Source organism: Miscanthus floridulus, chromosome 10 (genome assembly GCF_019320115.1).
Source record: "Miscanthus floridulus cultivar M001 chromosome 10, ASM1932011v1, whole genome shotgun sequence".
In the NCBI taxonomy this organism is placed as follows: Eukaryota; Viridiplantae; Streptophyta; class Magnoliopsida; order Poales; family Poaceae; genus Miscanthus; species Miscanthus floridulus.
This window is the reverse complement of record NC_089589.1, coordinates 85,774,875-85,796,551: the sequence shown is the minus strand read 5'-3', so window position 1 is coordinate 85,796,551 and position 21,677 is coordinate 85,774,875. Positions and strand designations below refer to the sequence as shown.

The window sequence follows — 21,677 nt, the reverse complement described above, 5'->3', positions numbered from 1 at the left end:
AGATTCTCAATGTCATTCATCTGAAGGTGATATTACTGCTCATGAAGACGCTTGTAGTTTGTGTTCCGCAACAGCATGGATGAATGGCCATGTAATATTTTTTCCATGATACAATTAAGATATTCGGATGGACGGACGTCTCCCTTCGCTCACTTCTACACGCACCGTCGCCTAGCAACCCTATCACTAAAAAAATACACTTATACATAACGGTTTACTTTGGTCACAATAAAGCGAAAATGCGTCACAGTTAACTCACCATAACGATCGAAAAAACATCATGTATCCCGCGTCATACATTTATTGGCCCAAATTGAGTCGTCATAGATTGACATTTGAGTTCGTCATGGATTAGTTGTCCGTCTATTATACCCAGCCCAGATCCAACAATAGTGACAAAAAAGAACATCACAGATTAATGCGAAATCATCACTGCGTTAACATACAGCACATCTTATAATACACCAATCATACAAACAAACATTGATTCTTTCATTTATTGGCATGTCCACTATTGTCACATATAGTTTGAGTACAATCAATTCACAGCCAAACTAATAAGTATGTTTGAACTAAGATTTCATCTGTAGGGAGTCTAAAATAAACAAACAGTAGTATCCATGACTCCACGAGTACTTCAATTGGCTTGCTGTCCATATGATGTGCTACTAAGCAAACTCCAGAAGCTTCCTAAAAATCAATATGAACTAGCGTGAGTGCCCACGCTTCGCGTGGAAAAAAAGGGGGGAAAATGGAACGGGTGTGCACTGTTCCACAACGGGCATATACTGTTCCGTATCGGGTTTATACTGTTTTCTTTATCGGGTTGGTACTATTCTGTATCGGGTTGGTACTGTGCATAGAGGAGGTGGTACCCGCTACTGCTGATCTACAGTGATATGAGTCTTGGGGAGTCTCGGCTGAACAGTGGAACCCGGGTTGGTACTGTTCTTTATCGGGTTGGTACTGTGCATAGAGGAGGTGGTACCCGATACTGCTGATCTACAGTGATATGAGTCTTGGGGAGTCCCGGATGAATAGTGGAACGAACACAAATTTAAAGTTTTATATAGATATGAAATGAGTTAGTTTTGAGCAAAGATTCTAAAAACAAATGCCATCTATTTATTAGGATCCTAGTTGAAGACAGAAACAATCAAAGTAGATTATTCTAGGATTGCACTAGTCAAAATCTGTGTTAACTAATAAAACTGATGGTTGTAACTTCTAGGATTGCACTAGTCAAAATCTGTGCTAACTAATAAAACTGATGGTTGCGTTGTGTGCTCTTGAAGTGGTCCAAGCAATCTTTGATGGCCTTCTCAATGTTTCTGATGTTTGTAATTAAAGTCTGACGTATCCAGATATGGTTTGAACTTTGCTAATATTTCAACCTGTTCAAAATTACTAATCAGATAGGAAGTTGCAGTATAATATCAGCTTAGATGTAGTTTCTCTTTTCCCCACTAGTGTCTAATCAAAATCACAAAGCTACCCTAAAATAAATGATATAGGAGTATGTACTAAGCCACAACTCATGTAAAATGAGCTGTGGACAGCATATGCTCGAAAGGATATTTGGGATTAACAGAACAAAGCTATATCAGTAAACTCTGTTCGGGACTGTTTGTGCATCAAAGATACCTCTTCTTTTGAGTGAACATGAGACTTGTGAGCTCCATTCAACTGCTTTGCATCTTTGTCATAGTCGTTGGCCAACACAGATATAAGCATGTGCAGTGTGTTCCTCCTGAATAGAAATATCATGGAGACACCCTTCTTGTTTAAATAACTAACTATATCTTCAGGATTTTTCAAGATTCTCTAGGAAAACACAATATTGGAAGTTATGGCCAGGCATATATTTAACATATGGTAGGCGTAAGCATAACTCCAATCATTCTGATAAAAATGAGCAGAGCAAGTTTCAACATGGATCATAATTGTTAAGTGTCAATGAGCTTGGATGGTGAATTTTACTTAGTACAGAGTTTTAACTTTTAAGAACTACAACCTGTAAGCATGTTAGTACTTGGCAGTTGGCACATAGCCACATAAGCCATAGCTTTGAGAAAAACATCCATATATGCAATATGATAGAGTTGAATCATAGCTATAATTCTTGCAGAATCCAAACTTTGGTAAGGAAAATAGATCATATAAAGGACTACAACCTGTAGGCATGTTAGTACTCGGTAGTTGGCACATAGCCACATAGGTAGCAGCAGTAATAATTCATCTGAAGCTAGAGATCAGATGCATAATGGAGCCGATAGCTGGACAAGATAGTAATAAGCACCTCCTAGAAGCACTTTGGTCAAACATTCATATCTGAATAAACAATGAATTTATGAAATAGGTGAGCTCCATGCAATTGACGGCTACAATAATTATAAGTATACACAAAACTAGATCCCAAATCACGGATATGATAGTGTCCCAACACTAACACGGATCTAAGAGGCAACCCTAACCCCAGATCTCCAATCAATATACCTGAATTCGATTCACGCAATAGTGCTATGCCCTGGAAATCGCAGCAACCTAGCGCGCCCAGCACGACACGGCCATGGCGCAGCGTGTGGCCAATGGTTCGGAGAGGAAGCAAGTGAGGCAGCGACCGAGAGATCTAGACTACTCATACCTTGATGTCGCCGCCGTTCATAGATTGACGTAGCCCAAGAGGACGACGACCTACATCCTCCTCCACGAGATCCGGTGACCGCGTCACTAGGGCGTCGTCGCGTCGAGGCCGTCCTGTTGCTCACACGGCATCATCGGCTGCCCGTGCCTCGAGGCTCGTCGTGTTTTGGAGGGTCGCGACCTGCTGCCCACCGGGGCACGGCCCTCGCCAGTCGGGGGTGCGGCCTCTAGCCCGCTAGGACGCGGCCCTCCGCCGTCGGGGCTCGGTCTCCTGCCTAGATCCGACAATGGGGAAGGGGTGAACGATGGATGCAAGTGGTGGTGGATGGGAAAGGGGGCGCGGTACATGAACACGTGTGGATGTGGGAGAGAGGCTGGTGGATTAGGTTTAGGAATTTGCTTTCCTTTATATTTGTTTTATTACCCACAAGTCCGTCATAGATTTACCATAGAGTTGCGTAAATAATCTATGTCGTCCAACCATGACGACAACTTAACCAATTGTCATAGATATATCACCTCAAGAATGAACCATCACATATGACAATATTCTATGATGATTTCTTAAAAGGTCACTAGTGAACCGTCATGTATAAGGGTATTTCTTGTAGTGTATCCGCTTATCCTATCCGCGCGCCCCGATGCTCGCTACGCCGTTTCCTCCCTACGTCGCCGTGCCCATCCACCCATCCCACTCCGCCTTGCCGTTGCCGGTCCCCCTAAGCGCCGCACCCCATCACCTGCGCCCTCCTCCGCTCTGCCTCCCCATGCTGCCTCCTCCACACAGCATTGCCCATCGGGCCTAGTTTGCCCCGCCCGCCTCCACCGCGCTGCCTCCTCACCGCAGGCAGCCTGCTCGTCGCGTCCACCTCAACCGAGCTAACGAGCCTCTACGACGGATGCTCCAGCAAGCAGGCGAGGGGGCGAATTCGCGTGACACCGTGCCCGCCGATGAGTTGCCCATGCTGCTACCGCACAACAAGGTCCATGCGCCGCCGTCAACCTCCGCGCCGGCATGCCTCCATTTGTCCAAGCAAAGCCCGTGTTGCAAGAGTATGTTTCAAGTGTTCAGATGTTTTATCTGGATGTTGCAAGTGTTTCATCTTGATGTTGCAAAAGTAGATCGGAACATTGTACATGTTGCAGTGGCTATACATGTATGTTTTAAGTGTATGTTTCAAATATTTCATCTCGTTTTCTATACATATGCTTGTAAGTGTTTCATCTGGATGTTGCATATGTTTTCACACATATGAAGTGTTTTTAGGTGTTTTTCAGTGTTTCATACGCATGTTTCGAGTGTTTTAACTATTTTTGTACGTATGTTGTAAGTATTTCATCTGGATATTTAAAAAGTAGATCTAATGTTACAGCTAGTGTTTCAGATGCATGTTTCATGTGTTTTATCTGCCTTCAGACGTATGCTGTAAGTGTTGCATCTGGATGTTTCAAAAGTAGATCGGGTGTTGCATCTTTGTCTTTCGTTTTTCTGCTGCCTCACCTTCGCCTCGGTGTCTCCTCATCTCGGTGTCGGCTGGGCATCCACTGCCCCCTCCACTCTTTTGGATGCTGGCGTAGTCATTTGCTGTAGTTGCTGACCTCGTGCATGCGCGTGAGAAGCGGAGGGGGCGCGAGCGGGGACTCCCCACGTGCAGTCGGGCGCGCGCGGGATGTAGGTGCACGAGGGGAGACAGAGTGCAGATACGGGTGTCTAGATGTGGGCATCTGTCCAGACGTTCGGGCGCTAGCACTGTCTTATTTTATATATATATAATTATCTGTCCAGACGTTCGGGCACTACACTGTCTTATTTTATATATATATAATTTCCTTGGAGGATAACATGTATAGTTTGCTAGATGTGCAAATATGGCCCATCAGGCCAATAGAAACCAGCGGTAGCAGCCCACGAAGCCGAAAAAACCCATCGCCGTCTCTTGCGGCTCGCGCACCTGGGAGCGGCGCGGGGAACCGTGGAGACACGGACCACGGACGGAAGCACGGCGACGGCAACCTTGCCCGGTGCTCGGTCCTCCTCCTGCTCGCCCTCTCGGCCCTGCGCGGCTGCGCGCCCAGGCCGAGCGGGGCAACGCCCCAACCCCAGCAGCCAGCGCCACGCCCGGCGGCGCAGCCGCGGCGGCGACCACTCGACGGCCACCCGCCGGCGCCCGGTGGTCCGGACTCCAGACATCCTATCGGCCCCCTACGGCCCTCCCACTCCTAGTCCCAGTCCCAGTCCCAGCTCGAGCTCCGGTTCAAGCAAGGTGAGCACAGTCTTGACTCTTGACAGTCAGATCCATTCTTTAGAGTAAGAATTGAAGAATTTTCATTGTAGAGATGAACGGTTTGAAGAACCTATGTGAGGTTCCAGTCAGTGGCGAAGCTAGAGCAAATTGATGGGGTTGCCCCACTTAATCATAACTACAGTGACTCGTATGATGTTCAAAGAAAATATCATATCTAATGCGCAACTACCATATTTTAACATTAAAATTTGACTTCCAGCAATAACGATGAGATTTTGGTCGAAACATAAGGTAGAGGTAAATGATAATAACACTCACCATTTAACGAAAAGAAGACCACATTGAGCACTTTAGCAAAATACGTCATCCACTCCAGGAGACCAGGATCAAGATCCCACTAGCCTAAAAGGAAAGAGAATAGATAGGTCAATTATTTAGAAAACAAACTGTACAATTATCTATTAAGAGTAGACGTGTTGCATTACCTACCAGAGATCATATTTACGCTATTTTCCTTCCATGGTCATGAAACTTCCAAACTCATCAAATCATTCCGGAATAAACTTTCTCGTCTTGTCTCCAATATCTGAAACAAGAAAATTACATTTGCAAGCATAATCAAATTGCAGATCCGCACTATTATAAATGTATATATAAAAAGAGAGAAAACCCAGCTAATATTAACCCTAAACCAGTAAACCTGTAGGCTACAATTTCAATTTTAACACTATGAATCGGATGTGATGCCTTGCCTTTTCTTTTGGACCAGAAGAGAAAGCCAGAGAGGGGTGAGGCTGTTCTTTTCAAAAGAAAAAAGAGGGGTGAGGCCGTGAGGGACTGAGGGTCGTTGGCGGGTTCTTCCGCCGGGCGCCGCCTGCTAGTTGCGCTGTCCGGTGCTCTGCTCGGCTACACAGCTACTTCCTGTGTAGAGCCGTAGAGATGGAAGGGGAAGGGACGTCAGCGTCGCCGCTGGCCGGCTTGCGCTCGCCGCGTTGCCATCGCCATCGGCGTTCAGGCGAAAAAACGTGGACTCGCGGGCATATGCGGCTGCGCGCTAGCGAAAAGTCGCGGCCTCCTGGTCTCCTGGGACCCTCCGTGCCTTCTCCTGGAAGGAGCCTGTGAGTGCGAGGTGGGCTTGGGCAGTTGGGCCTCAATCTCTCAAACATGTTGCTTGCTAGCCAAACTGGCTTGGTAGGGGGTGCCTCGTTTTGGCCCAGGGGGGTGCACAAGGGGTGAAATGTTGATAGTAACAATGTATTTTTGTTTTTGGCCTGGGTGCCTAGGCACCCGGTGGACTTAACTAGGCTTCGCCCCTGGTTCCAGTTATGCTTGTTGACACAAAAAAAACATGAACAATTATCATGTTGTTTACAACCTTCTTAAGTTGGTGCTAATTCTTCCCGTAGCCACTGCTAGTGTTGAAAGAGTGTTTTCCACGATGAATTATGTGAAGAACAAGTAAAGGAATAAAATGGGTGATGAATATTTGAACAATTGCTTGGTCACATTTATTTAGAGGGAATTCTTCAGTCAAGTGAAAGATGATGATATCATTAATCTATTCCAAACATGGGATCGTAGAGTTATATTGTAGTAGCCTTGCTGTTTTGTAATCTTTCTTAATCATTAGAGGCAATGGCACTATGCCACTATGTCCAAAACTTGTACTTTGCTTATTACTATTGCACATTTATGGCGCTTCTGACCCCGCAGCACTGCCGGCAATGTATGGCGCTTCCGATCCCACAGCTGCAGAGCGCACGGCGTTTCGGTGTGCCGAGAAGCAGTACAAGCTTTACAAGCCACTCAACCTCAAGGGCAGGTCCAGGTCCAGGTCCGGATCTCGATCCCACTTTCTTCCCCTTCTTGGGGTTGCCATCATCATCTCTTCTCCCAAACCCCCCAACCTTGACATCATCCAACACTGCAGAAGCAAGCCATCCGGCGGAGAGGGAGGTGGTGCTGACCTGTCAGCGGTAGTTGACTTCCACGCGCTGCTTGCTGCCGACGGGGAGCTTCCCGCGGGGATTGGTCGGCGTGACTGTGCCGGGTTCGACCGCCCTGTGTTCTGCTTCTTGGACCGACCAGGTAACTGTGATCTCCCTTCTATTCTTTATTCGGGGCTAAATTAGATCGTCCGGTTTGATATTTTTTTCACTTGCCAATCTGAACATTGCACTTCGAACAGCGGAAGGTTTTGCAAACCTTGCCTTGGTCGTCTCTGTGTGAAGAAAATGCTGTTTTAGTCCTGTGATGACATATCAGGAGTAAAGCTTATGTAAATATCAAATCATCATGTTTAACATGTTTTACAATAAAATAACGTTCGTGCCCAGATCTGTGTATAAACATCAAAACATGCAAGTCAATTCTTATTTTCCCATATGGCTGACAAATCATAACGTCATTACACCAAATATGTTTCTGATATATCAGTATTCATATCTGTAACTCTGTAGGGTTCTATTTCATTCCTGGTGCTTTATCAACTGCGGAACAATGCTGTTGGATCAGGGAAAGCTTGAAAACATTTCCGCAGCCACCTAATAGGACTAATTTGACTGCAATATATGGTTCAATTTCTGACTTACTCATCGCTGCTGAAAATCAAAAGATATTGGTTGAAGCAGAAAATCCTGATATCCAAGAAAGAAATGAACAGAATAATTGTGGAGGGAAAATGGAATACAAATACTTCAAATTTGTGGACTCAGAGAGCCAGAAAGGGGAAGAGCATAGGTCAACCGCAGCAACTACCCTTGTGAGGAAGCTCCGGTGGAGCACCCTTGGTCTGCAATTTGATTGGTCAAAGGTATGTATCCGCTTTCTTCCATGGCAATGCTAACTGCTAACAATAAGCTCATTTATATTATTGCTTGGATTCTGGTTTGTGGTGGCATTGATGTATTATGAATTTCCAATACATTATACTGCAATAAAAATTAAAAATATTCTCAAAAGGTTCTACAATTATTTCAAAAGTGTTCGATTCAGATCAATCATATTATTGTTATGAATCTAGAATTCCATTGGAGTGTCAAGTGTATGTCAAGGCCCATCCTATAGGACCATACAGCCCATGAGGCTCTCTATATATAGTTGTCATCTCCACTAGTGGAGATCATTCTCTCAAATCCCAAGGTTAGTAACATGGTATAACAGCAAGAATTAGGGTTAGGTTAGGTAGGATTAGTTCAATCCTCCACCCACGACCCAAATCAATTCAGCGACCATTTTTTCACAAGAATCACACGTTTCTTCTGGCTTGCGGCCCGTTGGCCGGCGTTTCTTCGTAGCCGCCTGTCGCAGATCTTTGTCCGGCCACCGCTAGTCGATGGTCACCATTGCGTGGATCTCTTTGTTTCTGTGATTTGGGCTGTTGGTTTTTGACCTAGCACTCATGGTCCTGCTCTATGTATTCACCTCTCTCCACGCGGATGTACTTTGCTGTTGATTATGGGAGATGATGTGGAACATATTTCTCATGTGAAGAAACAACTTGGTGTGCAATTGTTTGGGTGCTCTCAGTTATTTCTTAGGAATTGAGTTTTTACATTCTGCAAAGGGATATTATCTTTCTCAGTCCAAATGCATATAGGAACTTATTTCTCAGTTTGTTTTTGAAACAATGGCAGGAGCTCTGCCTTTCAGTTAAGACGAATGAAGTTTATATATAAGCAAAGGTACCCAAGCGTGGCGCCAAACACCACGAAAGGTTAGCCCACCCATGCAACGCGGTAGAGTACACACTACCTGAGTCATCGTTGCCGAGCATGGTTGCAAAGTAGCCAGTAGCTTCGACTTCCTGAGGCAAAACACCGACGACCTGTCCTAAGATGTCAGACCAACGGGCCCAAAGCAGGAGGCTACAACAGGTCATCGTTGCCGAGCTCAACGGCTTCGCGAAGAGCAACTCCGACTTCCTGGCTTGATCCCACGCCCCGCCCGCGGCGATTGCCGAGCCTCTAAAGCTGAAACCCAGCCGTCGGAGAAGGAGGGTTCGACCCGCGTCATCGTTGCCGAGCTACATCCCCTGATGCAGCAGCTCCGACTTCACGATGCAGAACTCGCCGTCTCGCGTCAACCGGGCGCCGAGAGGCGGAGGACATCCGCCGAAGGAGACATCACGGCCGAGACGAATTTCCACAGTGACGCCTTCATGAAGAGTACGACGCCGATTGCGCCGCCGTCGCTTGTCCAGGAATGGACCGGGTTTCCACCCGTGGAAGACATGGCTGGGGGCACGAGAACACGACGCCCCCAACAAGGAAATCAACGCCCACAGGCGTCGCTGTCGCCAAGACTTTCGCCCGAGGTGCCCCTAGCACATACGTCGAGCCAAGATGCTGGACCCTAGCCTGTCGCCACCGTCGTCGTCACTGCCATCCCGCAAAAGCCCCTCCAGAGCGGCATCGACGCGCCGGCTGCCACATAGCTGCGTCGGCCGCCACCCCCTCAGACCGGGCAACTAGCAGAGCTGGACTTACCCTGCCACGTGCGTCACCGTTCCGCACGCCGAAGCCGTCGCCAGCTGTCGTCGCCGGCTTAAGCACCCGCCGTCGACGCTGCCGACCTCCTCCAGCCACCGTCAGGCGCATGCCCCACCACAGGCGCCGCCCCTTGCCCTGGGGGCACCGGATCTGGCCGTCAGGGCGCCAGACCCAGTGTCCCCAGCTAGCGCCGCCGCCTCCACGCCATGGTCGAGGAGGAAAGGGGGAAGCGGAGGAGGAAGAAGGAGCCCCCGCCACCGCTCGGCGCCTGCACGGGCACTGGCCAGCGGCGCCGCAGCCGTAGCAGGTGGCCCCGCCGAGCCCCACGCGGCTCGCGCGAGGGCACACCCTGTCGTCCCGCTACTACACACGCCGCCAACAACTGCCGAGCGCGAGGAAGAGGAAGAGGCTCGCCCCAGGCCGACGCAGCCGCCACCGCGCGCGCCCCAGGGCGCAGCGCCTCGCACCACGGGCGCCGTACCCGCGGATCCGGTGACTACCTGGCGTCTTGGACAGGAGCCACTGTTGCCCAGCACCCGCCTAGGCGCGGCCCGCCGGAGATCCGCGCGAATCCGGTCCTTGGACCGCCAGATCCGGACACCGAAGCGAGGAGACTGCCCCAGACCGCCGCTGAAGACGCCGGCGCCGCCACCAGCCTCAGCGACCTCGCCGTGCCCCAGGATGCCGCAGTGAGCTCGTCCCCCGACCGTCGCAGCTTCCACCGCGAAGAAGAGCCTCGCCGCCGCCCTCCCAGCAAGCTGCACGGCCATGCCGGCGGCCTGCTCCAGTGACGGCGTGACTGGAGAGAGGGAGGGAAGGAAGAGAGGCGGCTAGGGTTTGGGTCGCCTCCCATGTCGCTTGCGTGGGGGCGACGCGGGGGGCGTTTACAGCCATTACTGATTGTTGACAGATAGCCGGCCAGGCCTTATTGGCCGTGTCTATTGGTCGAGCCTGGGCCTTGAGCCCGTACGGTGGTGATACTTCTATAAACCAACTGTAGATGATAGTTGCCTATATATGTACATGTACTCCATGGCTCTAGTCTACCTATTTTTTTACTGTGCAATTCCTTTGCTTCCACTGATAATTGCACGGCTGCAACACCGAGAGATCTGCGCTTGCAGCTTCATGCTACTGATGGTATACCTCTTGAGGATCCTTCTTGCTACCTTTATATTTATGGATAGCCTTGTTTATCTCACTGTTACTAAACCTGATATGGCTCATGCTCTTCAGTCTAAGTCAGTTTGTGAGTGCCCATACTTCTGTTCATTTTGGTCATTTGCTTCGTGTGCTGAGATTAAGGGGGACATCATCTCAGTGTTGGTTTTATGCTCATGGTAATCCGCTTCAGCTTCATGCTTACTCAGACTCCACTTGGGTGAGTAATCCCACAGATCACCGCTCTCATAGGCTATTGCATTCTTCTTGGTTCTTCTCTTAATGGAAGTCCAGGAAACAAGCCACTGTATCTCGCTCGAGCACTTGCTACTACCATTGCAGAGGTTGTATGGCTTCGATGGTTGCTAGCTGATTTTAATATTTCCTGTGGTGCCCCACACCTGAGATTGCCAATGATCCTGTGAAACATGAACTTATCAAGCATATCGGTGTTGATGCCTTCTTCACCTACTCTCATTGGTATCAGAGTTTCTCTTCAGTATGTGTCCTCAGAATCAGAGTTGCAAGTAGCACATTTTTTCGCTAAAGCATAATCTCGAGAGCAGCATCCACTTCAGATCCTTTGCTTCCACCTTGAGTTGAAGGGGCTGTTAACTGTATGTCAAGGCCCATGCTATGGGCCCATGAGGCTCTCTATATAGTTGCCATCTCCACTAATGGAGATCATTCTCTCAAATCCCCAAGGTTAGTAACATAGAGCACATAACAGAATATTACAGCTGTAAGGACTTTCACATAGCAGTTGACTTAAGGAGCTATTCTGCCAGTTCATAATTGTTCAGGTGAAACTATATTTGGACAGCCATTGGCCATATAACCTGTATTGGGAAAAAAAATCGCTGGTGGATATAACCTGTATTGTTATGACACTAGGTTAAATATTATATTCGATTCTTGCTTGACTGCATAATTTGTGCAAACCGTTGCTAGAAGTAGCATATTATGTCTTCATTTTCCTTTTTCTTTTGTAAAAATCCTTATGCTTTGGCAGCGCAACTATGATGTATCACTTCCACACAACAAGATTCCAGATGCTCTAGCTAGTCTTGCAAAAAAGATGGCTATTCCAGCTATGCCTTCTGGAGAAGAATTCAAGCCAGAAGCTGCTATAGTGAACTATTATGGTCCAAGTATGTATAGCTTGTCCCTTAAGATAGTGAATGCCTTAGATTGATACATTTTCTTTGGAGCTGTCTTGATGAGCTGTATTCATGCTCCTTTTCATTTCTGTACTGAAATACTAAGCTTTGATTGATGTAGGGGACATGCTTGGTGGCCATGTTGATGACATGGAAGCAGATTGGACAAAACCTATTGTAAGCATAAGGTATGATGGTCCAGCTTCTTACCTTTTTCGTGATCTTTACTTCTTCTAAACATAACGTCTTATCAGTTGCCATTTATTCTTTTAGTTTGGGCTGCAAATGCATCTTTCTTCTGGGAGGAAAGACAAGAGATGAAGTTCCAACAGCAATGTTCCTGCGCAGCGGTGATATAGTTTTGATGGCTGGGGTAGCACGAGAATGCTTCCATGGTATTTTACATTATGAAATGAAAGTTATTTGTAAATAAGTTTAGAACACCATAGAACATAACATTTCATTTCTATTTTGACCTTTGGTTTACATTTCATAGGTGTACCACGGATCTTCACAGAGAGTGATCAACAAGAAATCTCTGCACTGATTTCACAACTATCCAGTGGAGATGATGTCTTTATCTTGGACTATATCAAGAACTCTAGGATAAATATCAACGTCAGACAGGTCTACTGAAGATCAGATTGGTTGCAGACTTACACATGAAAGATTGGTGCGAACTGCTGCTTTCTTGCTGCACAGTCAGGTCCATTACCGTAGTATGGCTTGATTAGGGGCATCTGGAATAGCAACGGAGGATCTAAAGCGTTGGAAGGTGCTACAATAGTCATCAAACTAACCATATGTGTAACTTCCGTTGGATGAGTTTGTTTTTTTTTGGGTAAAATTTGATAACCTGGCAAAGATATCAAAACTTGTGCAGGATTGCTGATCTAGGGATTAGCCATCGCTAGCTGATTTCATGTTATGTTTTCTGATGTGAATATGCTCCTCAATTTTGCTGCTACTCTAAAGATATTTGTAGATCTGTTTGAACTTATTGCTTGATGTTTCTCATTTTGAGGAATCTTTGGCTTTCTCAGAGTTCATTTGCTAGTATCTGTATGTTCTCTCATCTTGAGGAATCTTAGGTTTTCTCAGAATTCATTTGCCAGAATCTTGGCCAAAGTTATCGTAGTATCATTGGATGGATTGAGCTTTTGTTCAGTACTGCATGACTATCCAAAGGTGCTTATTTGTTTTATATCCGGAGGTGAAAATTAGTTCATAGAATCTATTTGCAGGTTCGCGGATAACCCGTCTTGCATCCCTTGATGGGATTGGGCAGAAAGCTATCTATCTTGCAAGACTGAACAAACCTAAGATGATTTGTGACAGATTGTTTTATTACATGTCTTCTTCCAGTTTAAAGATTGCTAATGGGTCAGCACATATACAATATATAAACAGAGCAAGGTTATGCAGTCCTTTTTTTCTTCAGCCTTATACGAGACTTCATAAAGAATTCAAACAGCGAGAATCAACACTTCTAGTGTGCTTCAATATTTGTAACTCCGAAAAGGCTAAGAAAGGAGCATCCACGAGAAGCATATTTGCAAAATTCAGAATGTGTTACATCCCTGCAAAATGAGTATGTTCTACAGGGTTACTTGTAACAGCTACATTTCTCAACATACAATGTGTAATCACCTGAAATCAAATAGACAGGACTGCTCGCTCTTTTTAGCAAGTTATACAAAGGTACTAATCTCATCTGTTGGAAATACATCACTTTTGAACAATCTGTTCGATTTGCTCTGGACTCAAGATCGATGCATTGATGTCAAAATTAGCTTCTTCCAATTCTTTGTGCAACTGCAAAAGGATTACAGGCAAGTAAACATGTATGTCTTCTTTTAATCTAGAATCTGGGGGAAGGGGAATGGGGATGAGGAAGATGCACATACAGTCCCAAGTATAACAGATTGGCTCTCTGGGCTATATTTCCTCATTTCAACAAGCATGTTCAGTTGCTGGAGCAATACCTCGCACCATGTAATTAGCAGCTTGATCAACAAAACAACAAATTACACGAATGTTTCAACAGGAATAATGTGGAAGGTGGTGTCTATTCACCTGTTCTTGTATTATTTGTTGAGCATGTAGTTTTTCAGCTAATTCTCTGGGTTCAAGCTCAGCTTCATCAATAGCCATTTCTTCTCTATTAAATAAAATGACAAAAAAAGTAAATATGAGTCTTTGACCACATTTACTCTAGGAATCTCGGCTGTAAATCTCTAATGTAATAGAGTAGGTGTTGCCACAACATTTCCTTGTTATAACACCAGTTTTCACATGGTTTTTCTTATGTATCTTGTTCTGTGCGAAGGTTACTCAACTAATTGATTGCTCATTTCCTATTAAAACGAATCAAGAACTAACATATAATTGATTGCTCATTACAAGCGCAGGTTTCGAGGCAGTTCATGGAGGTTTTGGGTATGGTAGTAGGAATCAGGAGGGGGAGGAAGCTCTAGACTTCGCGGTAGCTTTTGACCTGATGATAGCCAACACTTTCTTTAGAAAGAGAGAATCTCATCTAGTGACCTTCAGTAGCGGACAACACTGTAGTCAGATTGACTTTGTCCTCGCAAGAAGAAAGGACAAACGAGCATGCTTGGATTGCAAGGTGATACCAGGGGAGTGTGTTGTTTCTCAACATAAGCTTTTGGTGGCAGATTTTCGTTTTCAGATGCGTGCCCGTAGGGATAAACAAGCTAAGATTGAAAGAACAAAGTGGTGGAAACTGAAAGGAGAGACGTCAGAGGTATTTAGGGAAAGGGTTATCAAAGGGGGCTCTTGGAAGGAAGAAGACGACATAAACAATATGTGGGACAAGATGGCAATCAACATTCGGAAGGTAGCCTCAGAGGTGTGTGGAGTAACCAAAGGAAGGGGACGTGAAGCTAAAGATACTTGGTGGTGGAACGAGGAAGTCCAAAGGGCTATTAAGGAGAAGAAAGAATGCTATAGATGCTTGTACCATGACAGGAGTGTGGACAACATAGAGAAGTATAAGGTGGCAAAGAAGACTGCAAAGCGAGCTGTAAGTGTGGCAAAGGGTAGAGCGTACGAGGATCTTTACTAACATTTGAGTACGAAGGAAGGAGAGAAGGACATTTATAGGATGGCTAGGGTTCGTGAGAGAAAGACACGGGACTTCAACCAAGTTAAGTGCATTAAGGATGAAAGGGAGCATCTCTTGGTAAAGGAGGATGAGATCCGACATCGATGGCAAGAGTATTTTGACAAATTGTTCAATGGTGAGAATATGGACACAACCTTTCACTTGGATGACTCTTTTGATGACACCAATAGGCGCTTTGTGCGAAGAATCCAAGAATCTGAGGTCAGAGAGGCGTTGAAAAGGATGAAAGGAGGTAAGGCGATGGGACCGGATGGTATCCCAATCGAGGTGTGGAGATGCCTCGGGGACATAGCTGTAGTATGGTTAACCAAGCTGTTCAACCATATTTTTCGATCGAACAAGATGCCTGATGAGTGGAGGAGAAGTATATTGGTACCGATCTACAAGAATAAAGGGGATATTCAAAGTTGTACAAATTACTGAGGAATTAAGTTGATGAGCCATACTATGAAGCTATGGGAGAGAGTTATCGAGCATCGCTTGAGAGCAATAACGCGGGTCTCTATGAACCAATTTGGTTTCATGCCCGGAAGGTCAACCATGGAAGCCATTTTCTTAATAAGACAAGTTATGGAGCGGTATAGGGAGAAGAAGAAGGACCTACACATGGTTTTTATTGACTTGGAGAAGGCTTATGATAAAATACCAAGGAATGTTATGTGGTGGGCGTTGGACAAACATAAAGTCCCAACGAAGTACGTCGGACTCATTAAGGACATGTACAGCAATGTTGTGACTAGAGTTCGAACAAGTGATGGAGACACGGATGACTTCCCGATTAGGATAGGACTACATCAAGGGTCAGCTTTGAGCCCTTATTTGTTTGCTTTAGTGATGGATGAGGTCACAAGGGACATACAAGGGGACATCCCTTGGTGTATGCTTTTCGCGGACGATGTAGTGCTAGTTGATGAAAGCCGGACAGGAGTGAATCAGAAACTGGAGTTATGGCGGGAGACTTTGGAGTCCAAAGGTTTTAGACTTAGTAGAACTAAAACTGAGTATATGAGATGTGACTTCGGCACTACTACTCGGGAGGAGGAAGATGTTAGTTTGGAAGGTTAAGTAGTGCCTAGGAAGGATACCTTTCGATATTTAGGATCAATGCTACAGAGGGACGGGGATATTGATGAAGATGTTAGCCATAGAATCAAAGCAGGGTGGATGAAGTGGCGGCAAGCGTCTGGTGTCCTATGTGACAAAAGGGTACCACAGAAGCTAAAAGGCAAGTTTTATAGGACGGCGATTAGACCTGCTATGTTGTATGGTGCAGAATGTTGGCCTACGAAAAGACGACATATTCAACAGCTAAGTGTCGTGGAAATGCGTATGTTGCGTTGGATTTGCGGTCATACAAGAAGGGATCGAGTTCGGAACGATGATATACGTGAGAGATTAGGGGTAGCGCCAATTGAAGAAAAGCTTGTCCAACACCGGTTGAGATGGTTTGGACATGTGCAACGGAGACCTCCAGATGCACCGGTGCGTAGTGGAATCCTAAGTCAGGATAGTAACGTGAAGAGAGGCAGAGGAAGACCGAAGTTGACTTGGGTAGAGGCAATAAAAGGAGACTTGAAAGGATGGAATATACCCAAAGACTTAGCCTTAGATAGGAGTGCTTGGAAGACAGCTATTCATGTGCCTGAACCTTGATTGCTTCTGTTGGGTTTCAACTCTAGCCTACCCCAACTTGTTTGGGACTTAAAGGCTTTGTTGTTGTTGTTGTATGTTCATATTTACATCTAATATATAAGTATACTTATATTAGTGCTCTCTCCCTACTATTAAATGTATAGGGAAACATGGAACTAATATTGAAACCGAATAAAGTACCATCCATGATTGTAACTACAAGACTAGACAGGTCAACCCAACATATACAAAGAGTTATAAAATTGCTGCTCACCAGCATTATGTTAGCTGACTAAGGGAAATGCTAAGCTTTATCATCACTGCCCCCTTCTTTTCTTACGGTATACTATTTTAGACTTATTGGGACCAACATGTAAGACACTTACTTGGCAACAAATTGATAGAATTTAATCATCAAGTCCTTGTCATTTTCGTAAACAACGTTGACCTTTCCTAGGCAACCAATACCGAAACTTGGATCTGACATGCAGAAATAACATGTCAAGATGCATCATGTCAGAAATTGTTGATTTCCACACTAAGGCTAAGGGGAGTACAATCGTTTTTAAAAACAAATCTGAAATGTGAAGGAAATAAACAATATTCTTTTAAGAAGTACACTACTAGAAATCTAGATTATTTAAATGCAACAAGCATTATATCGTTGGATCTTGACCTAAACCAACGAGCAATCAAGTACTCAGCAAAACTACTTGATACAAAAAGCAATGACCAGCAATCCAGCATAGTAAACTTGTAGGTATGCCTGGCATGTCAAAGCAGGCAGAGTAAAAGGATTTTATGTTCTACAATGTTTAACTTATCTGTGCATGACTGCATGAATAGACAAGACTAGTGAATGTTATACCTTCATGTGCCATAGATATTTCAAATATTGAGTTAACCATAGCCAAAAAAAAAAAAACCTTCACCAAAACATTAAAGAAAATGGTAATATCTAATAGAGTTCAATCCTGGAGCAAACCAATTTCTGAAGACAATCAAAATAGCAACTACGAACATATATACAGTTTTTCCTTCACCATTTGGCAGCTTCAAATAGAATGATAGATTATTTAGATTCCTGATTTTAAAAACATAGCCTAACTCTTATGGTTCTATATTCCTACTGCTATTTATGGTTCTTCTAAATTACTACTGCCATGGACATGCCATTTTCAATCAAGACAAAACTGGTAAGCTCTATTTAGAAGAAATAAAAGTGATTGATGTAGAAAAACATATACGCCATTATCATTAAACAACAAGTGTTCTGTCTCTTGCAATATATATAGTTGAATTTTTCTCTATCCTTGTCTACTATAGATCAATTATTCACTTATTGTAATAAACATGCTAGTAGACTACAGATATAATCGACCCAAAGACTAAAGTTCCTGATAACCAAATAAACTGGTCTTGGGTTCTTCCCCTTTTTTCTTAATATAATGATACGCAGCTCTCCTGCGTGTTTGAGAAAAAAAAACAAATAAACTGGTCTATGAATCAATAAATCAATGGGCAACATTGAATATATCATGACTAAGAACCAAACTGGTGGGCATGAATGCTATTTACTAAATCACATGTATGACACACAATACCATAATAAACATTGTCAAAAGAAGAATACCCAGCTAATTCCATATCAGTGAATCTACAAAACGCACATACATCAGCATATGTTACATGGTGTCACATCATGATATCAGTAGCTGTAGATATGATAACATGGCCAATAGTCCAGGGTGTTACATTGCAGTTCTTTCTTTATACGTATAGTACATGCATCATCTTTCTCAATTTGATTCTTACTCCTCATCTGCATCCAATCATTGTAAACTAGTACATGCCTAAATGCTACAGCCTACAGAAAACCTCAGAGAGACAACATGGTGTTCAAGTGGAAGGCAATTCGCGTACCTACTCCCATCTCACGAAGAATCTCCTCTTGTATTTCAGTGGTCACGGCAACAGCCTCCTACAGGGAGAACAAAGCACAAACACACTGTAACTTTCACATACATGTCCAGGCCTTCACATGCAAATTTGTGCTAAACAAACTGAATAATCGTTTCACAATTTCCCACATCGCAAGGCCCAAACTAAAATTTTGAAGTGACCCAAGGCAATCGAGCTGTATAAGTGAAACGTCAAGCTAATCAGCCAAAAGCCCAAAGATGTGGACAACCCGACATTTGAAGAACCGCACCGCCCCGCCCCCGCCCAACACCCCCCCCCCCCCCCCCCCCCCCCCCCCCCCCCCCCCCCACCCCCCCCACCCCCCACCCCGACGAGCCCCATCCATCCCTCGCAAGTCACAGGAGACAATGAGAGCGCCAATCTAAAGAACCGGAAATGGCGCCCGGATTGCGAGCGTCGCACCTGCTTGTCCCTGACAGCGTCGGCAATCCGCTGCTTGACCTCTGAAACGCGGGGACAGGGAACAGAGGTTAGGGAAAACCGAATGGGGAGCGAACCGGAAATGCGGCGAAGACGGGGACCCACCGGGGAGGGAGGTGAGGAAGGAGAAGCGGGAGAAGAGGCGGAGCAGCTGCTCCCTCGTCATCATGCTCTCGCCGCCGGCCGCCGCCATGACCGTTCCTTTCCCTTCCCTTCCTGCAGTCTGTCAGTCTGCCAGTCTGCGGGGTCGGAGTCTGTGTCATCTGTGGTTCTGGTTCCGGTGGTGCCTGTGTTTCATTTTTTGTTCGCCTCATTTTTTGCTGTTATATATATATTTTTTTGGAAGGAAAGCAAAAATAAATATGGGCCGTTTGTGGTCGGGTGCACATGTCGAGAACATGGGCTGTGAAGAGCTATTTTGGGCTTTCCAGGTGCATCGCTGAAGAGGGAGGGAAACGCTTACACCTGGGTGTCCGGATGCTCGGGCACTTGCTTAATGGACCTGCGGACCAGTCCAGGGAGCCTTCCCAACTCCTGCGCTAGAGTGTTCGCAACTACTGCCTCCACCATGCCGTCCGCCCATCGCGGCAGCTACTCCATCACCGTCCGTCCATCGCGGCTGCTACTCCACCTCGCTGCCGCGCGCCCATCCCATGCCACACGCTCCTTATCCCCGTCGCATGCGCCTCCCTCTCCCTCCCATCGCTGACCCTGGTGCTGGTGTTGCTTGCTGCGTCCGTCACGCACGCCGCGTCCCCGCCCGAGCCAAGCCCAGTGTTGGTGGCGCTGGCTGCTGGTGGTGCTCACGCGCGCCACTGGTGCTGGTCGCTGGTGGTGCTCGTGCGCTGCCGTTTGTCTCGGCTCCGATCCCGACGGTTGGAATCGACTGGCTCCAGCCTCTTCCATGTTGCTAACGCATGTTTCAAGTGTTTTAAATGTTTCATAGGTATATTGCAAGTGTTTCGTACGGACGCTGCAAAAGTAGATCGGGATGTTGCATATGTTGCAATGGTGTACACTTACGTTGCAAGCTCATGTTCTCAATGTCTCATCTATTTTTTCCGACGTATGTTGCAAGTGTGTTTATCTAGATGTTGCATAAGTTTTCACGCATATGATGCAAGTGTTTTATCCGGATGCAATGTTGCGTATGTTTATAATGGTTTCAAATGTTTTTAGGTTTTTTTGCAAGTGTTTGAGACACATGTTTCAAATATTTCATTTGTTTTCAGACGTATATTACAATTGTTGCATCTGAATATTTTAAAACTAGATCGGGTGTTGCATCTTTCTCCTCGCGCTTTCTGCTGTGTCGCCTCGGTGTCAGGCGTAGAAAGCGAGCAGGAGGAGGCTGTCCCCACGTGCTTGCAAGCGGGTGCAACAGGCGAGACGTGAGCAGGCAGGCACAGGACGTGGGACGGGGGCAGCGGCGTGGGCATCCCGAAGCCCTCCACACACACACACACACACACCCCCGACCCCACCCCACACACACACACAACAGGAATTGTCAAGTCATGCACAACATGTATTTTGACCGAACAACTACGGAATCATGAAAATAATATAATATTGCAAATATTAATTAAAGTAATGCATGTTATCTTTTGTTTCGTAAAAAAATAATTACCCCCTCGAGCAAAAGCAATAGTCACACTTTACTTTGCATGGTTCTCGATGCATACAATTTTTAAAAATGATTTTTTTAGAATATAATCTAAACTTTTTTTTTAAAAAAATCATTCGATTGTACAAGCATTATTGGATACAGATATACACACATATAACTTACATGTTTTTAAATTAAATAATTTAAAAGTTTTTGACGTTTGTAATTTTAAAAGATTTGACCAAACCTTAGCGTTAGCATCATGTTTTTGTGAATAGGGGTTGTATATTTTAACTAACACATACTTGAATTATGAGTAAATTTAGTACATAATATCGTATAATCAAATTATTAAAAATATGAAGAACAGTGTATTCTATTTTTTCTTTACCTGAAGATTATTTGTGTATGGGGAAATTTGTTATCAAAGTCTAACTTTCGGTGTCGAGCAAAGAAAATAAATAGGAGTACATTCCAAATTGTAAGTGGTTGAGTCTAATTTTTTTAATATATATATATATATATATATATATATATATATATATATATATATATATATATATATATATATTCAAAATGGTTTACAATTTGGGATAGAAGGAGTACATACCAAGCACCGCAAATGACGAGCAGCGTTATATATAGGATCATGTCCATCCATGTGACCATGTCCAATCTGCTCTCAAGTCGCTTATATATAGCTAACATTTTAAGAATGTTTCCCATATCTTCCATGACTCATTAACAAAATAATATGCTGTCCTGTCTGTCCATGCTCAGGATAGTTACACGATGCGTGGTGTATCTATCCAATTTAACAATCTATATTGTACATCAGTATCAAGTGGAACATAATGCATGGCTAAGCGAGAAGCTCTCTGAAGCTACGTACGTACGCCGCCAAGCAAGTCACCCACTGCAGCTGCAGGTTGTCCCAATCAGATGAGCATGACCGTGAGAAGAACGCGGATCGTCGGAGGAACAAATTAAAACCAAATCGTACGTATCTAATCTCCAGCCGGCAAGATCTTTGACTCGCGCGTAGCGTGCGAAAGCGACAGCCTCGCCTGCAGCTGCAGGGGCCTTCAGTATAATTATATATTCGAGCTTCATCAGGCAGCTAGCGCCGCCAATAATGCCGCCATCAATTGTGGATTTGTGGTGCTAATTGAATGACGGTAAGGC

At 45.1% G+C, this 21,677-nt stretch overlaps 2 protein-coding genes across 5 annotated transcripts; one reads left to right on the top strand and one right to left on the bottom strand.

The window, feature by feature from the left end:
• The first annotated feature begins 4,547 nt into the window (after positions 1 to 4,547).
• Positions 4,548 to 12,700, top strand: LOC136486827 (alpha-ketoglutarate-dependent dioxygenase alkB-like). 2 transcript variants are annotated; one of them, XM_066483859.1, is made up of 8 exons: positions 4,548 to 4,907; positions 6,603 to 6,723; positions 6,820 to 6,977; positions 7,520 to 7,701; positions 11,553 to 11,691; positions 11,822 to 11,888; positions 11,974 to 12,095; positions 12,197 to 12,700. In XM_066483859.1, the coding sequence occupies exons 2-8, from the start codon at positions 6,614 to 6,616 to the stop codon at positions 12,334 to 12,336; spliced, it is 918 nt and encodes a 305-aa protein (XP_066339956.1). In that variant the 5' UTR covers positions 4,548 to 4,907; positions 6,603 to 6,613; the 3' UTR covers positions 12,337 to 12,700. The 2 variants fall into 2 exon arrangements, with proteins under 2 accessions (XP_066339956.1, XP_066339955.1); XM_066483858.1 differs by having other exon boundaries at positions 4,549 to 4,907; positions 7,349 to 7,701.
• A 505-nt stretch (positions 12,701 to 13,205) lies between these two features.
• LOC136485003 (uncharacterized) lies at positions 13,206 to 19,165 on the bottom strand. 3 transcript variants are annotated; one of them, XM_066481955.1, is made up of 7 exons: positions 18,989 to 19,165; positions 18,866 to 18,906; positions 18,404 to 18,461; positions 16,867 to 16,960; positions 13,777 to 13,861; positions 13,608 to 13,706; positions 13,206 to 13,515 (listed from the first exon to the last, which is right to left on the bottom strand). In XM_066481955.1, the coding sequence occupies exons 1-7, from the start codon at positions 19,074 to 19,076 to the stop codon at positions 13,429 to 13,431; spliced, it is 552 nt and encodes a 183-aa protein (XP_066338052.1). In that variant the 5' UTR covers positions 19,077 to 19,165; the 3' UTR covers positions 13,206 to 13,428. The 3 variants fall into 3 exon arrangements, with proteins under 3 accessions (XP_066338052.1, XP_066338053.1, XP_066338054.1); XM_066481956.1 differs by having other exon boundaries at positions 13,608 to 13,685; XM_066481957.1 differs by having other exon boundaries at positions 13,608 to 13,673.
• Between the last annotated feature and the right edge of the window lie 2,512 nt (positions 19,166 to 21,677).

What these genes read in the sequence shown, in the direction of transcription:
- LOC136486827 (XM_066483858.1), top strand. Translation starts at nt 6,614, where the DNA reads ATGTATGGCGCTTCCGATCCCACAGCTGCAGAGCGCACGGCGTTTCGG. An exon ending in AAGGGCAGGTCCAGGTCCAG is followed by an intron (nt 6,724 to 6,819) that starts GTCCGGATCTCG and finishes CCAACACTGCAG; the next exon opens with AAGCAAGCCATCCGGCGGAG. An exon ending in AGTGAACTATTATGGTCCAA is followed by an intron (nt 11,692 to 11,821) that starts GTATGTATAGCT and finishes TGATTGATGTAG; the next exon opens with GGGACATGCTTGGTGGCCAT.
- LOC136485003 (XM_066481955.1), bottom strand. Translation starts at nt 19,076, where the DNA reads ATGGCGGCGGCCGGCGGCGAGAGCATGATGACGAGGGAGCAGCTGCTC. An exon ending in AACAAATAATACAAGAACAG is followed by an intron (nt 13,707 to 13,776) that starts GTGAATAGACAC and finishes TTGTTGATCAAG; the next exon opens with CTGCTAATTACATGGTGCGA. An exon ending in AATCTGTTATACTTGGGACT is followed by an intron (nt 13,516 to 13,607) that starts GTATGTGCATCT and finishes ATCCTTTTGCAG; the next exon opens with TTGCACAAAGAATTGGAAGA.